General features: G+C 40.5%; 1 protein-coding gene across 2 annotated transcripts; it reads left to right on the plus strand.

Annotated features, from left to right (window-relative positions):
- The first annotated feature begins 585 nt into the window (after positions 1-585).
- Positions 586-14240, plus strand: si:dkey-32e6.6 (extracellular matrix protein 2). Of its 2 annotated transcripts, XM_054784442.1 has the most exons (10): positions 586-940; positions 1012-1157; positions 1852-2067; positions 2150-2390; positions 5748-5863; positions 6802-6934; positions 7011-7168; positions 7295-7434; positions 12467-12793; positions 12927-14240. In XM_054784442.1, the coding sequence occupies exons 1-10, from the start codon at positions 769-771 to the stop codon at positions 13114-13116; spliced, it is 1839 nt and encodes a 612-aa protein (XP_054640417.1). In that variant the 5' UTR covers positions 586-768; the 3' UTR covers positions 13117-14240. The 2 variants fall into 2 exon arrangements, with proteins under 2 accessions (XP_054640417.1, XP_054640426.1); XM_054784451.1 differs by lacking the exons at positions 586-940; positions 1012-1157 and adding an exon at positions 1595-1658.
- Positions 14241-16461: the final 2221 nt, after the last annotated feature.

Raw genomic sequence — 16461 nt, forward strand, 5'->3', positions numbered from 1 at the left:
ACAGTGTGTATGGGGGCAAGTATCAACCCACAGTGAAAACACTCAGCTGTGCCCATCACCCAGCTGGTGACACCTCCTTTGTGTGCTGAGGTGACTCAGCGCTGTGTAAATGCATGCGTGTGTGCACTTATAGAGTACATGTGTACTGAACATAAAGATGGGCTTATTGTTCATTTCCGCATAGTCGTGTTTGTTTTCATACATAGATGCTAGTGGAACCTTGCCAAACAAGGTTGACTCTGACCTGAACCTTTAAAAAGAAAAAAAAGTCACACCTTTTCTGGGGCCCAAAGCAACTTGTATGGCGCCATTCTGAGCAACAGCGCATTGATATTCCAAATGTAAAACCAAATGATGTAATGGATGAATAATTGAAAATATACTATTCACATTTACCTGTCTGCCAAATGTCTGCCTCTACCAAATGTTAGCCAGACAGTGATGAAAGGGGGAGGAGCAGGGTGGGTCTGTGTATGTCATGCATGGTTGAACCAGGGCCTCTATTAATAATGTGAGACTTTTTTTTAACCTCTCCACCTCCAACACACTCCGTCCCATCCTGTTCATGCAGCAGTCACAGAGTCAGGCAGGCTGCTGCAGGCTGACCTGTTTGGCTGAGAGACTTTATTATTGCTTTTCACTGTAGAGTTCATCGTCTCACTTTGGTCACGTTGTGTTCTCATCACACTTGTTCTGCTCTTTTTTTGGAACTTCAGCTGTGACTTCACCCTCCAACTGAAGTAAGCGGAATAGAGAGAATACTCAGCAATGCTAAGGTCCTGGATAGTGTTCATATGGCTGGGTGGTACACTTTTATCTGGAAAAAGCTCTCCACATGATGTAGCTGCAGAGTCACTTGATTTAGAAGCAAAAGCAAATCGGTTTGGAATTGATACCCGAAAAATGCACAATTTTGGTGTTTCAGCAACTTTATCAACAGGTAAGCTCTTGGTCATTGTAAAATATATTATCTATACATCTTTGGTTGATGTTTTTCCTGTTATTCCAAAGGTGAGGAAGGAGAGGATGATCCTATCCAAATGCAATCAGAGCAGCTCCAGGACCTCCAAATGCTGAAGGCAGACAGACAAAAAAGAGGAGCGTCGTGGTGGAAGAGGAAGCATGCTGCCACAGTGGACTCCTTTGCATATAGAATAGTAAGACTGTAGACTTTTCCGTGTTTTACATATGTCAGTATAACTGTATAAAAGATGTGTGCCCTACATGTATAGTAATGCTCACTGATGCTGTCATATTGTGGGCATTTAACTGTTTAATATTGTTTCTTTAATAGTAGCAGAAGATTTGAATCACACTTAAACCGTGTCATTATGGGCAATGAGGGCTTGCGTTCAAACACACCACGTTACGTAAGTTGAATAAACATTTTGAGTGTATTTTCTGGGATTTCCGAGTATAATTAAATGCATCAAATTGTACTTCCGCATTTAGAGTTGCAAAGTGAGCGATAAGAATATCCACTTATTGTTTTTCTTTGTCTTTCTGTTTATTTAGATGTATAATAAAGACGTTCTTGTGATGTTCGCAGTGTCCCTGAATGCATCTCGCGGCTGTGTAGTGACAATGAGGAAGTGACGCGTTTGTGAGTTGAAAATACAGATATGTTGTTGGAATTGCACCGCTGTTGAAGTGTTCAGGTTCGGTTAAAGTTATGAAAGACCATCAGACTCTGTGTGACTCTGTGGGGAACTACACTGTGCTGCCATCTGTTGTCATAACAGTTAGAAGTGGCTTGCCATAAGGCCTATGCGTTAATCATGCTAAAAAATTTAACATAATTAATGCTGCCCTAATTCATTATCTATGCAAAATGCTGAATGTTGTTTTCAGGCAGGTATAGGGAGACCCCTGGCGGGCTGGAGGATGACCAAAAAGGGAGAAGACGCAAGCAGCACTTTAATGGCTGTACTGAAGGAACTTCATGCTGAGAAGAAGGAGTTGATGGATCAAAGGGGGAAAGCCCAGCAGGAGGAAGAAGAGGAGGAAGATGACGATGATGATGACGACGATGATGATGATGATGAGGAGGAGGAAGAAGATGAGGAGGTTTAAACTTACTGAATTAAGCAGCGTTTGATGTTCATTGATTGATGTTGCTGAATGGAAGTTCTTCATTTGTTTGTTTCAGGAAGAAGAAGAAGAAGAAGAGGAGGAGGAAGAAGAGGAAGGGGAAGAAGAGGAGGAAGGAGCAGAAGAAGAGGAGAAGGAGGAAGAGGCAACTCAAGCTCCTAGCAGTGAGACAGAAACAAATAGCAGCAGTCCCCAGGCTCAGTGTCAAACTGACAACAATGAAATAAGCTGCAGGGATGTCGGCATGACTCACCTGCCAATCATCCACAACCTGGAGGCCACCAAGCTGGACGTTGCAGGTGTGTTGGTGCTGCCTTGCTTATGCTTTAGGGAAATATAGTGGTGTGAAAAAGTGTTTGCCCCCTTCCTGATTTATTTTTTTTCTTTTGCATGTTTGTCACACTTAAATGTTTCAGATCATCAAACACATTGAAATATTAGTCAATGACAACACAACTGAACACAAAATGCAGTTCTTAAATGAAACTTTGTATTATTAAGGGAGAAAAAAATCCTAACCTACATGGCCCTGTGTGAAAAAGTGATTGCCCCCTAAACCTAATAACTGGTTGAGCCACCCTTAGCAGCAACAACTGCAGTCAAGTGTTTGCGATAACTTGCAGTGAGCCTCTTACAACACTGTTGAAGAATTTTGGCCCACTCATCTTTGCATAATTGTTGTAATTCAGCCACATTGGAGGGTTTTCCAGCATGAACCACCTTTTTAAGGTCATGCCACAGCATCTCAATAGGATACAGGTCAGGACTTTGACTAGGCCAATCCAAAGTCTTCATTTAGTTTTTCATCAGCCTTTCAGAGGTGGAACTGCTGGTGTGTTTTGGATCATTGTCCTGCTACAGAACCCAAGTTTGTTTCAGCTTGATGTCACGAACAGATGACCGGACATTCTCCTTCAGGATTTTTTGGTAGACAGCAGAATTCATGGTTCCATTTATCACAGCAAGTCTTCTAAGTCCTGAAGCAGCAAAACAGCCCCACACCATCACACTACCACCACTATATTTTGCCATATTTTTGGGGCTCATCAAGATGTTTTCTGGCAAAATTGAGATGGGCCTTAATGTTGTTTTTGTTCAGCAGTGGTTTTCGTTTTGGAGCTCTGCCATGCAGGCCGTTTTTGCCCAGTGTCTTTCTTATGGTGGAGTCATGAACACTGACCTTAACTGAGGCAAGTGAGGCCTGCAGTTCTTTGGATGTTGTTGTGGGGTCTTTTGTGACCTCTTGGATGATTTGTCGCTGCACTCTTGGGCTAATTTTGGTTGGCCGGCCACTCCTGGGAACTGTTCCATGTTTTTGCTATTTGTGAATAATGGCTCTCACTGTGGTTTGCTGGAGTCCCAAAGCTTCAGAAATATCTTTATAACTTTTTACAGACTGATAGAGCTCAATTAATCTCAGTTTTAACAAGGGGGGCAATCACTTTTTCACGCAGGGCCATGTAGGCTTGGATTTTTTTCTCCCTTAATAATAAAGAGTTTCATTTAAAACTGCATTTTGTGTTCAGCTGTGTTGTCATTGACTAATATTTACATTTGTTTGATGATCTGAAACATTTAAGTGTGACAAACATGCAAAAAAAAAAAAAATCAGGAAGGGGGCAAACATTTTTTCAGTGAGATCAGCACGAACAAACCAGTATGCCAAATTTGTTCTAGAGTGGTGGCAACATAAACAAAACAAACTGGCCTACCTAAACTTATCCACCCGACCCAGTTTTCCCATCTGTGAAAAAAACTACACACCGACAGTCAACATTCACTGAGACGTTTGATCTGTAAAGTAAATACAAATGGAACACTGCAAAATGGTGTGCGTTCTCATAGAGTGTAGTTTAATACATTGCCAAAGAAATGCTACAGTTCAAAAGCCAGCATTTGAAGAGATGCTGCTTTATTGAGAGTATGAATTGCCTGTGAGAAAATACATGTCACAAATGGCAATTCCACAAGTTTACAGAGTGAAAGATGATGTATTAAAGGAACTATTGCATTTTTTGATATATTATATTAGGTCTGTCAAACGATTAAAATACTTAATCACGATTAATCACATTTTGGCCATAGTTAACTCGTAATTATGGAAATCTATGGCAGATGTACCTTTGAAGGCTCATTTTAAAGTATTTAATACACCTATCAATATGAGACTGGCTAATATATTTGCTTTGTGCCAATTTTTGTTTCTTAAACTTACTCTTTTTTTTTTTTACAGCTCAACACAAAATGGAGCTCAATGTATAAAAAAACAAACACAATGTCCAACAAGTAGACATTGGCAATGTCAACTGTCCAATCACATATCATTCTCTTCAAGCAAAAAATCTTACAAAATATAATTGTGACTAACGTTACAAATAAAGGTTTAATTTAATTTAATTTAAAAACACCCACCAACTAAGTGAAATGAAAACAGGGCGTTAGAAAAATAAATAATGACAACTTACAAAAATAAAGTGCTTAAAAACAGTTTACAGAACTAGGACTGTGCTCATATACTGTAGTTCTAATAAATTCCCTTGCAAGCCTTGATAGCCATCTCATTGAGCGCTGTGTGTGTGCTCGCTCACTATCGCCTTTGTGACACAAGCCCTCCAAAAGCTGTCTTTGACTATGCCTGCTGGTAACCCAGCAGCTCGTAACCTAAATTTTGCTCACAGCTGAGAGAAGGCTCGTAATTAAAAACACTCATAAGTTGGGAGGCTCTTATGCCAAGGTAGCATTGTATAAACGACAATAAAAAATACTGTATCCGCAGTGCTCCAGCATATTTTTGAGCTTCTTCAGTTTGTCCATGTGAGTCCAGCAAGTGGCATTTGAGACTTGACGTACCCTGGTGACAATTCAACTCACAGCGACAGTAGATAAAAATAACTTTGGTCTTGTCGAGAACCATCTGCCAGGGCTCTGAAGGGCATCTTATGATTCAAAATACCCTTTTTTTGTAAATTTGTGCTCAATATTTGTTCCCACTTGTGGCACAACATTAACTGCAACACTGCTTCGTTTTTTCAACTACGGTGTGGGCTAAGGGTTAAACAGGATGTGCGCATGTTAATCGCTCATAAAAAGATAGTGGCGTTAAAGGCAATGTCCGTTGTTATTCCGTTATTAACGTGTTAACTTTGACAGTTGTATTTATAATATATTATTATCATTTATCATCGTAATATTAGTGGTTTATAGTATTGTTTGCGTTATTTTGTGGGAAAATAAATATTTCAAAATGCACCTGCATTGTTTTGTGATGCAGTTAAATGAAAAAGTTTGATTGTCCAGCGATATTTTTTCTTTTCTGAGAGTTAATGTTAAAATCTCGTCTCGTTCTCGTCGACACAATCTCTTACATCGTCTCATCTCGTCACACCCCTAGTTTCTGTATAATTTTTTTTAGCTGATTGGCTTGGAGAAATTGTGTGGTTCTCTTGCTTCAAGGTGCTGCTGGCTTCATTGTCAAGATTTGTGTAACTAAATATAGTAACATGGGTAGATGAGTTTGGTGTTGAAGATTTTGGGAGCCCTGATCTCAACCCCACCAAACATGTTTGGGATGTACTATACAGTATGTAATGTAACAATACATGTTACGCACACTCTGTATCTCATACCCTTACTTCCCTGTATCTTTGTTTGAAAAGGGAACAACATCCGAATAATTCCAGCAGAAGTTTTCTCCGAGCTGCCAAAGTTGGAAACACTGGACCTTAGCAAAAACCAACTGAATGATGATTCATTCAGCCAAAAGCCACTTTATGTGAGTAGCTTGTACCTACACATCTTTCCACTGACTTTAAACATTGCACCTGCAAAACTGTCCTCCCTCTGTATACTACAGTACTGTATATATTACTAATGTCTATGTATCTGGTGGCCACAACGCCATGAAGTGCGGATTATGTGAACCATCAAAATGCTGCTTGATGTCTTGCACCACCAATTCCAGTAGAATTGGCGCCACTGAAAGGCAAGGAGGAGAAAGTGCATTTTTAAAAACAAACTGAAAGCTCCTCTTTGAGACAACTTCAACTGCTTAGGATTGGATCCTGTTAAATACCAATAGGTTTTACAAGTAAATTCGAAAGGCCCTTGTATCTAATTAAAATCAAAGACAGCCTTAATCCCGTATCATTATAGTAATTTAAGAGTGCTGGGAATCACATTAACTCATCTTTTCTAAGAATAACGTCGGGTCTAACCTCACAATAACCACAGGCCAAACACACACAAAGATCCTGACCACACTGAAGCAGCCTAGTGCACGCCGACCAATCATTACACACCACCATCACAGCTCTGTCATCGCATTGGCTGCATGGACTTGTTGGAAAACAGCTGCAGCCAATGACGTGGAGGAAAGTAAAATATTTTTAGGTTCCTCCCCCTAGCTCGCATGCCAGTAATGACAGAGGACTGATGGACTGGCTCAAGGGACACTGCAAAGGATCCAATCCACAGCTTTTAGATGACACGCATCAACCACAGCAGCTCTCACGAAAGAGCCACATTGATAGGCTGTACCAAAAATACAAAATGATAGATGATACAGAAGAGCTGCGCAGATTTATTTGGCATTCTTTCACTTTGAACTCTGTAATTCCATCTTCAGGATGAAAATTATGGATTTTAGGACAAGCATTCATTTTGTCTGTCCTTTGGCCTTTTTCACTGCTCTTTTTGATGTGTACTCTTTAGAACTTGACCTCTCTGAAGAAGCTGAACTTAGATGCCAACCAGCTCACAACGATACCGGCACTGCCGCAGTCTCTTGAAGAACTGAGTGTGAACAACAACAAGCTTAGTGCCCTCTCCCCTCATTGTTTCACAGGTATGGTATACAGAGTGTCTCTGTACATTGCCTCTTTATGCAAATTTTAGTAATTATAGGTTTGCTGCCTCTAAAGGTATGATGAACCTGTTGAGCCTGGAGCTGGAAGAAAACAGTCTGCACGAGAGTGGTGTGTCACATCAAGCTTTCAAACCACTCAAGAGGCTTCTCCACCTCAAGCTGGAGAACAACCACTTCCGTTCTCTCCCCAAGGGCCTTCCCCGCTCTCTGCAGGTGCACTGATAGCACTTTACTATACAGTAGCAAATTCTCATCTAAAAAGAAATACTACAAGAACACCACTCATTGATAAATACATGTGCCAAATTATGCATATACTTTTTCTTTCCTTTTCAATAGACATTAGAAATGAATGGGAACCTGATAGAGGACGTGACAAGCGAGGCAATGAGGGGCTTCACTCATTTGAGAGTGATGGACCTTAGTCACAACCTGCTGCACAATGAAGGCCTTGCCCAACATGCCTGGACACGGCTCAGGTAGGTCCACCCATACATGTGCCCATCTATACAGTATATACATTCAAACTGCAGTTCTCCCGTCAGCCACAAGGCGGTGTCTCTTGTGAAGTGTGGTTATTATGCTGTACTTCTTTTGATTTATGTTGAAGCTGATAGCAGTTTAAGCCTGTGGCAGTTAAACTCCCATCAAAAAAACATTCACTGACAGATTATTTGCTATTCCTGACATCAGCGACAATACATTAGGCTATTATGTGTGCATGCACACACACACACACACACACACCTAAACACTGACAATAAAATAAAGATTACTCCTTAAAGTAGCTCCTTTACAATTTCATCAGTGTCAGTCTATATAAATGATGTTCTTTTTGATCCACACAGTTATTATTCCTTGCTCTTTTTCTTTCTGTTGCTCACACGCACATGCACACGCATCCTCACTGGCTAAACGTTTGGCGGTGTGTGTGTGTGTGTGTGTGTGTGTGTGTGTGTGTGTGCATGAGCCTGTATGTCTCAATGTGTCAGTGAGGGTGTGTGTGTGTATGAGTGAGAGAAACTTGTGTATAAATATAGTCAATTCCTGCGGGTTTTTCCATTGCTCCCTGGGATTCTTCTGAGCCACAGTGGGAGCTTCTGGGACAGCTGAGGAAAGCACAAATGTGAGAAAAACGACAGTCAAACACAGTTTGGGAGACAATGGATTGAACTGCAAAACTGCTGCGTAAAGAGACAAAACTGGCAAAACTCTAAAGTATCTTTCATACGGACACACAACATAGAGAAGATGTGAAGAAAGGTGTATTTTTAATGAACATACAGCAGAGACCAATAAACTTGATGCTTGACCTTGTTAGCAATGAAGGAGACTGAAGCTGTGTTAGCAAGTTTTCAGTGTTTGATTGTTTAGGCCAGTGGTTCTCAATCCACCATCACCCATTAAAGACAAGCGGCTACCCAAATTACAGAGATTTTTCAAGTATAATTTCTCAAATACAGTATATTATATTTAATGAAAATACAGTGCATTTTGATTTTGAGGTACAGTAATCCCTCGTCTATCTCGCTTAATTGGTTCCAGACTCGACCACGATAAGTGAAGTAGGATTCCTTCTTTATAAATATAAACTATAGTGGAGTTCATGACGCGAAGCAAAGCCATCAAGCAATTGACTTTTTTTCTACATAACTAGCCGCTACAAGTGAACGGGTAAATTTCGTTACAGATATAGGCATCTTACCACTGAGTCGGTTTATTCATAATCAAATTAATAAAGATCAAAGTTGCATTTCTGTGTGTAGTTTGATACTTGATGTTCACCATTGCCACAGGGCAGAAAGAGCGAATCAGGAGGGGAGCTTAATATCAGCTGACTGATGTCATATGACATCTACAAAGTGACGTTTATGTGATCGACCCAAACTATCTTGGCGATCGACCAGTAGCTCTCGATTGACATAAAAGCCACCCCGATACGATGTTTGTATTTTAGTGTATTTAGCTATTTTTATGTTTGAAAATTCTTAATTTGGGCGAGAAATATGTACAATTTGTTTAATTATGCATATTTTTTGACTAATAATAGGGTGTAGTGAACCACAAAACAGCAATCATTAATTAATTAATTAATTAATTAATTAAAAAAAAAAACGCAATCGAGTGAGGGAGTGATGTTCGAACCGTGATGTTTCGAGGGACGACTGTAGTGCAAAATAAGTGTTCCATCACAAAAAGTGATTAATGTACGTTTCAGGAACAACATGTTCTTATGCTCAAAATTGTTATAAGAAAAAGTGCCCGTAAAGATTTTCTATTTTATTACTATTTTATCGACTTGCTAGCTCAGCAGACAAATAACAGGTTCTCAAGAAAAACTCCAACTGAGTTCCATTTCAGAGCGTTTACTTAGAAGCACTGTAAAGCTGAAAATACAGAAATAAAGCCTGACAATTATATCTTAAATAAAATACAAATTGATTTGTCTATGTTCTACATAAACAAAATGTATTTAAACAAATGCACTTGCTTGATACTAATTTACATTGAAAATCCCATAAATGTGCTGGTGATTAGCATCGAGATCTTACATGGGGATTTCAAACACCTCCAAATATGACAAATAGATAACTAAGATGCACATTCCACCAAAACAGCTGATATATAATAAATATAAAATACCTACAGTCATACACTTGAAGGCTCAACAAGAGGCAGGACTGACACATTCAACGTCTTAATAGCAGTAGACTACGAATAAACGGTGTTGTTTATGACTGGGGGTTTCAAATAGCACTAAAGAGCGTTGTTATTAAATGACACCTTGCTGCATAAAAAAATCCCCTTCAGAATAAAAGTGCAAGATTAAAACACACGACCATCTGAAAACGGGTCAGCAACCCATTTTTGGCACTGGTTAAGACAACAAAGTGGGAAAATGTACTCCTGTGCTTCTGGTCCCGTCAATGAAGGCAGCATTATTGTGGCCATCATAGAAGGCAGCCAGATAAGTGTGTGACAGACACGTGGAGATTTCGGGAGGGCAGAGTCGGAAGAAACCCTCTTTTTCTTCAATTTGGCCTTTAATAATGTTTCTTGAATGTGGTTCTGAATTATATTGTTGAAATCATGGATGTGGGAAAACACTGCTTTGAAATTTTGTTGTTCTTTGGGCACTAATGCTGCTCGTTCCCACACAGAAGTGAAAGTTGCCTTTGCCAAAAGCGCGGACACACCCAAACACACCCATGACAGACTCTGGCTCTTGGAATTGTTAATGAGGATTGTCTGGATGAGTCTTGTTTACATTGATATAAACCACAAAGTATCAATTTCTTCAAAAATAGGACTCAAATACTATTTTGTGTGACCACAGTAAACATTTTTACCAATACACAAACAAGTGCTTCTTCTTTTTTCATGAATTTCAATTGGTCTTAGATGTTCTGTTCTGGTTCTTTAATTAGTTTGCTTTTGGTGTGTTTGTAATTTTACATGTATGCTATTTGACCAGAAGCTGCGGAGGCAGATCCCCTATTTGCACTCTTAATAACAAATAACTCTTTGGTAAATGGAAATGATTCATAGTCCCACATGTTTACGGACGCAGTCATAGCATGTTTGGAATTAGTGGTCCTTATGAAAGCCCTGATACATCTTTTCAAATGATGGACAATGTGTTTTCTTTCTGTTTTTTTTTTTTTTACAGTAGATTTACAGTTGCGCATTTAGGGTCTTCACGGCCAGTTCCAATTTACTGCCTATATCCGATTTAATGGATTTAATTGTGCACATTGTAAGTTTTCAGGAAGTAAACTAGCAACTCTCCTACCAATCACATCCCTTAAATCAAGTCTCTTTACAGTCAACTCTCAAGAGATTCAGGACTGGCCCAATTGGTCCGATCCCAAACTGTATCTATCAGCATGAGCTCAGATAACGTGGTAACAATGGAGAGCACGATGGGACACATCATTTGATCTGACGTCCCCTAAAGACTAAATGGACATGCTCAAAAACTGATTTGGAGGCCGCTTTGGCTCAAAGACTTTTATTGAATAAATAAAGAATCTAATTTAAAAGTATTTACCATCTTTGGATAGTTCAGCCTTTTAGTACTTTTATCAATGAAATCATGGTCAATCTAGTTTGGCTTTTTTATTTTTATTTTTTTTACAGATTTTTGCTGTACAGACTACTATACTGTATTTTTACCCTTTTTCTTTCACCTCATATTTGGTTCCAAATGGTGATACTATGTGAGAATCCATAAAGGTAAAATTTGATGACCTTTTTGAGTGCTAATGCGCATATTTGTTGGATACACAACCACTCTGAAAAACAAAGTCCAGCCTCGTACTGGTGGAGGGGGACTCCATATTCATTTCGTGCTTTTAATTTGATGTTGTTCCTGTCATAGTTTTACACAATATACATAAATAAGATTAATTAGATTGACGTCTGTTTTACTGATGTATTGAAAATCTTTCCTAGTGACTAGCTAGTGCGCCGCTAATGCTAGCGCTGCTAGCTCTTCAGCAGTGGTCACATTGACACAAGCCCCCAAATAGCTGTCGTCGGCTGTGTCTGCCATTAACTAGCAGCTCGTAAGCCAAATTTTAGCTTGCAGTTCAAAGCAAAAAATCAGCCAAGAGACTGCTCACATCTAAAAAAAAAACCCACTCATTAGTTGGGACACGCGTATGCCAAGGTAAAACTGTATAAATGACAATAAAAAAATATCAGGCGACTCCTCCAGCTGTACTCTCGACCTCTGTGGATGCACGGCGGATGCTCACATAGCGTATTCGACATTAATGCACCTTACCAGGCCACGGCGGCCGTCTCTTCCCCTGTACACTCTGGTTCTCCCGGTCATGATAGCCGTAGGTGCCGTTGGAAGCCAGTACGCCCATCTTGCAATCACAGTGAGTGGGCTTCACAAGCCTCATACAATGCCCACACACGGTACGCCCCCAGTGAGTGAAACGTACGACAGCCTTACATGAAGCACACCTAGCTCACACAAGTCGCACACTGCAGTCACGATTTAAAAGCTACCAGGAGGGAGAGTGGCAAGCATGTGTGTGTCACGAATCACTTGCTCCCTAATTACGACACACTTGCAACCCCTCTGACACCCTACTTCCTCTATATGCTGGCCACAGCCAACACATTTCCCAAAAATTGTGGAGCCCATGCGTGTGGTAACACGTACGTCGGGATGTAACTCCCGCTTGAATTGCGCGTCAAAAAAACTTGTGCCGTTAAAGGCAACTTCCGTTAACTTTGACAGTCCTAGTTTATACCCATTATCAATCTGAAGTACTGTGTGCCCTATTATGTTCTTATTTGCTGTTCCCCCAAACCCTCGTCATTGTGCCATGCAGGGGTCCGTACACTCAAAAGCTGAAGTGAACATCGCAAAACATTACAGGCAGTTTGATGATATTTCTTTTGAAGATCTTAATATTTCCATCCATTCATTTTCTGCGCCGCTTCTCCTCATTAGGGTCGTGATATTTAACAGTCACAATTCTTGTTCTGTAGAAGCCTGGAAGCCTTGGACCTGTCTTCCAATCACCTGACATCTGTGCCCCTGAATCTGCCTCACCCTCTACGAAAACTGAACCTTCAACACAACAACATAAGCCACATCCCTGCCCTCACCTTTCGCCACATGCGGCCCGGCCTACAGTCACTTTACCTGTCCCACAACACATTGAGGAATGAGGGGATTGAGCGGGGGTCTTTTGTTGGAACGTACCGCTCGCTTGTTGAGCTCCTGATGGACAACAACATTCTGGGAGAGGTGCCTCGCTGGGTACGACAGTTTAAGAGGCTGCAGGTGCTGAGACTGGACAACAACCATATCAGGTAGGACGGCAGGCAAATCGTCTGACAATAAGATTCCAAATGTATGTTCTGTTGGGGCAATTAATGATTCATACGTGACAGGAAGGTGAAGAATTCATGTACAGCATGTTTCAATGTGGCATGTTGTTTCCAGGCGGGTGAGGCGGTGGGGGGTGTGTCACCCACTAAATTCTGGCTCCACTTTGGCTTCTGTCCACTTGGAAAATAACCTGCTGGTGGTAGAGAAGATTCCCCCAAATGCCTTCACGTGTCTCACGGATGCACAGGGACTAGTACTCTATCCTCAGCAGGGGGATTCCCTCAGCAACTACACTTCAGCATGACTTCACCACAATTTGGTAGGAACTGTAGGTGGTCCTCGGGTTATTGAGTTATCATTTCCCATAAATTAATTAAAAACGTAATTGTGGTTCATAAACACTGGACTCGCTCGAGAACTAGTTTCAGCACACGCAGCGGATGAATATGCGCTGTGTAGATAACTGCTTATTAATTAACGTTTTGCACTTCATTATGTCAGGCAGTCGCTTCTGGTGGAAATATGCCACAGAAAAGAAAAGCCATCACCATGGAAGTGAAAATGAACATCGTAGCCCTGAGAGAGGAGAAACGCCCACCAATATTGGCCACACTGTTGCTATTACAATTTGGATTATCGCAACCATCATTAAGGATAAAGATGGTATCCTTCAGCATGTTAAAGAATCTGCTCCTATAAAGGCGACAGTGATAACAGGTAGACTTATTATTGCTTATTTGTTCTCCTGCTTCTTATATTTCCTCCTCACAATAAGTCACAGAGTAAGGGTATGGAGTTGTCCACTCTTTCTTATTACTTTAATTGTCGCATTTAATCTTTTCATTATTGTATTTGATATGTCCTTTATTTGTCCTGTGTACAGTGCTAGTGACTTAAGAATTCATTTAGGTATAATTTAGGTGTAATATCCGACTTACACTAAAACTAGACTTGCATCACAGTGTAGGAGCGGAACTCGTACGTAACCCGAGGACCACCTTTAGTATGAAAAGTTAAATGCTCTACACTGTAATCTGCTCAAGAGTGCAATTGAAAAACAACCTCCCGCAACACATTCAAAACAAACATTCTTTGGGAAATATTTTGTTATGAAAATGTTGAGATATTTTCAAAATATGGGTTGTTTATTAAAATGTTTTAGCCTTTCATTGACACAATATTATTCTGTGGTAAAATATAATACAAATCAGATACTGGAATCATGTTCATACAGAGATAAATATAAGCATGCGTAGCCTTATGTATCTTAACCACCATCATTTACATCACCACACAACGGTTGAAATGAACTATTGTGTTTACGTCAGCAGCCTTTTTATGCGCTTCTGTGTAACGTTTTAATGTGTAAATATTTATACATGTAATGGAGAGCTATCAAATATCTTACATGCAATAATTAAGTACAGTATTACCAGTTAGTATTAATAAAATAATACTTTTGAAAGTACGGGTCTTGCAGTCTTATTATACCAAAATTCAACATGGGAATTTAGAAACGTCAGGTGTTGAAACAGTTCAATGTCAGCAACCTGTAAAAGAACCTGTGACACCGTGTGTACTTCAGTCACCCATTAGAAGAAAAAACATAATATCACACACATTCTGTCTCTCAGCACACACCTTCAGACACATAAACATCTGTCGCACAGCTGGAGTTGAGTAGTAAACTCCTAAGACAATACCAAGTTTACACTTATGCACCTTCCAAGGCAAGGAACAGATTGGTTGGTTGGTTTTAGTTTATTTCAAACATGCATACAAAGTTACATTGGATTACATCTCATGTTTACACTTACACAGTTCAACACGTCCGAAAAGGAGTAGGAAGAAGCAGCAAAAAGTGTATCAAGTGGCCTGAACAAGACAACTTTTTTTTTAGCTTGACACTGAACATATGAGGTAGCCAGTCTAGCCATCAGGTAAGTCAATGTAAACTGTTTGTGATGACACCCTTATTTTGTTTCAAGTGAACAGGATGTGGAACTCAGTGCTGTTATTTTGAAGACCAGAAGTGTGTTGTGTGTGGGATTTCTTGACTGTTGCTTTATTTACACTGAACTTCCATGACGTCAGCGGACATCCTCAAATATTTGGTTACATAAACACGTCAGAGTGCTCCCACACATCTGGTTTTAAGCACTGAGGTGCTGAAGTAATGCCGACAGTCCGTCTTGCGTGATTGTGTGAACAACAAAAGGAAGACATCGGCATCTTGGTAACTTGCTAACACCAGTGTGATTAACTGTGGTTAACATTGATACATTCAATACTTGTTCAATTGAAAAATGCTTTAGGATTAGATTTGCAAATGTTTCAAGTGGGAAGATAAAACGATCATTCATTCAACAGTAAAATATCTATAAATAGTAAATACTTCAAATTTATCAGTGTAAAAAAATTAAGGAAATGTTCGATTGCTTTTGTCTCTGCTCACATACCTGCGGAGCACATGTTGCTTTCCTAATTACGCTGGCATTCACAGTGGAGGAAACACCACAAGTTCACATGTTTGATCAATTCTACCCATACCAGGGACGTAACACTAGGAATATTGCAATATTGATCAAATCGGCCAGCGACAACACACTGAAAAGCTGGGGGAGTGCTAGCGCTGGCGCTGGGGTCATGTTGAAGACATTGGTTTCGCTATAGAGCATGCAACCTTGCAACTACCCTTTAGCTACTCACAGGGGGGGCCACGTGGAGGCTGCCTTCATCCTCCCCGAGGTATGGGACATTTCGGAGAATCATTGCGGACAGTGCCCACTGTGAATGTGAAGACCTCCTACAGATTGTTGCCCACGTCTTCTCCTGCTGCCCCAAATTCCGGCCACCAAATGGTGACCTGGGCCTAATGAACCTGGACAAGCTGAGAACAGGAACCTGAGACGCTGGAATGGCTTGCTGCAGCAGAACAGAGGATCTGAAGACATACGCAAGAAGAAGTCATTAGACTAAAGTCCGAGTCAATTCCCGAGTCATTGATGTCAAAGTCCAAGTCGAGTTGCAAGTCTTTGATGATATTGTCAAGTAGAGTCCAAAGTCATCAAAATTGTGACTCCGGTCTGACTCAGTCCCAAGTCGCGTAAGAACACCTCGGCACAATACCCCTTCGCTCACATGTGAATAAGCTTTCTAGCAACAAATCGAGCTACTTCGTGAGGTCGGCTGCAGCTCGGCAATTCAGCTTCTGTACACGTCACTGCATATGACTAGGATGATGAAATGCTGGTATACAGTCACAGTAACGGCAAGCTATACATGTCTGTAAAATTGAGAAGGCCTCCGGGTGATGCAAAACACACAGAATACACTACAGTATATAAATGAATGCGCTGAATATGTTTCAGACCTGCTTCTATTCATTATACATTTATACTTTTCTCTCTCTGCCGGGGTGAGTAATCACATGTTAGATTTCTCTTTTCAGTCTTTTGTATGTGGCACAGCCTCCGTTCTCCATAATTGTACAGTCGTTTTGCCAACAGCATATCACTGTCGAAGAAACTGCACATTCTCATTTATGCTGCAGTGTGCTTAGCCACTTCACAAAAAGGGACTGAAGTGCATTAAAGCTCATTCCCATTTCTTCTACGCTGAGCTCTCATCTTTAATCCGTCAACCTCCC

Source organism: Dunckerocampus dactyliophorus, chromosome 1, assembly GCF_027744805.1.
Source record: "Dunckerocampus dactyliophorus isolate RoL2022-P2 chromosome 1, RoL_Ddac_1.1, whole genome shotgun sequence".
Taxonomy (NCBI): Eukaryota; Metazoa; Chordata; class Actinopteri; order Syngnathiformes; family Syngnathidae; genus Dunckerocampus; species Dunckerocampus dactyliophorus.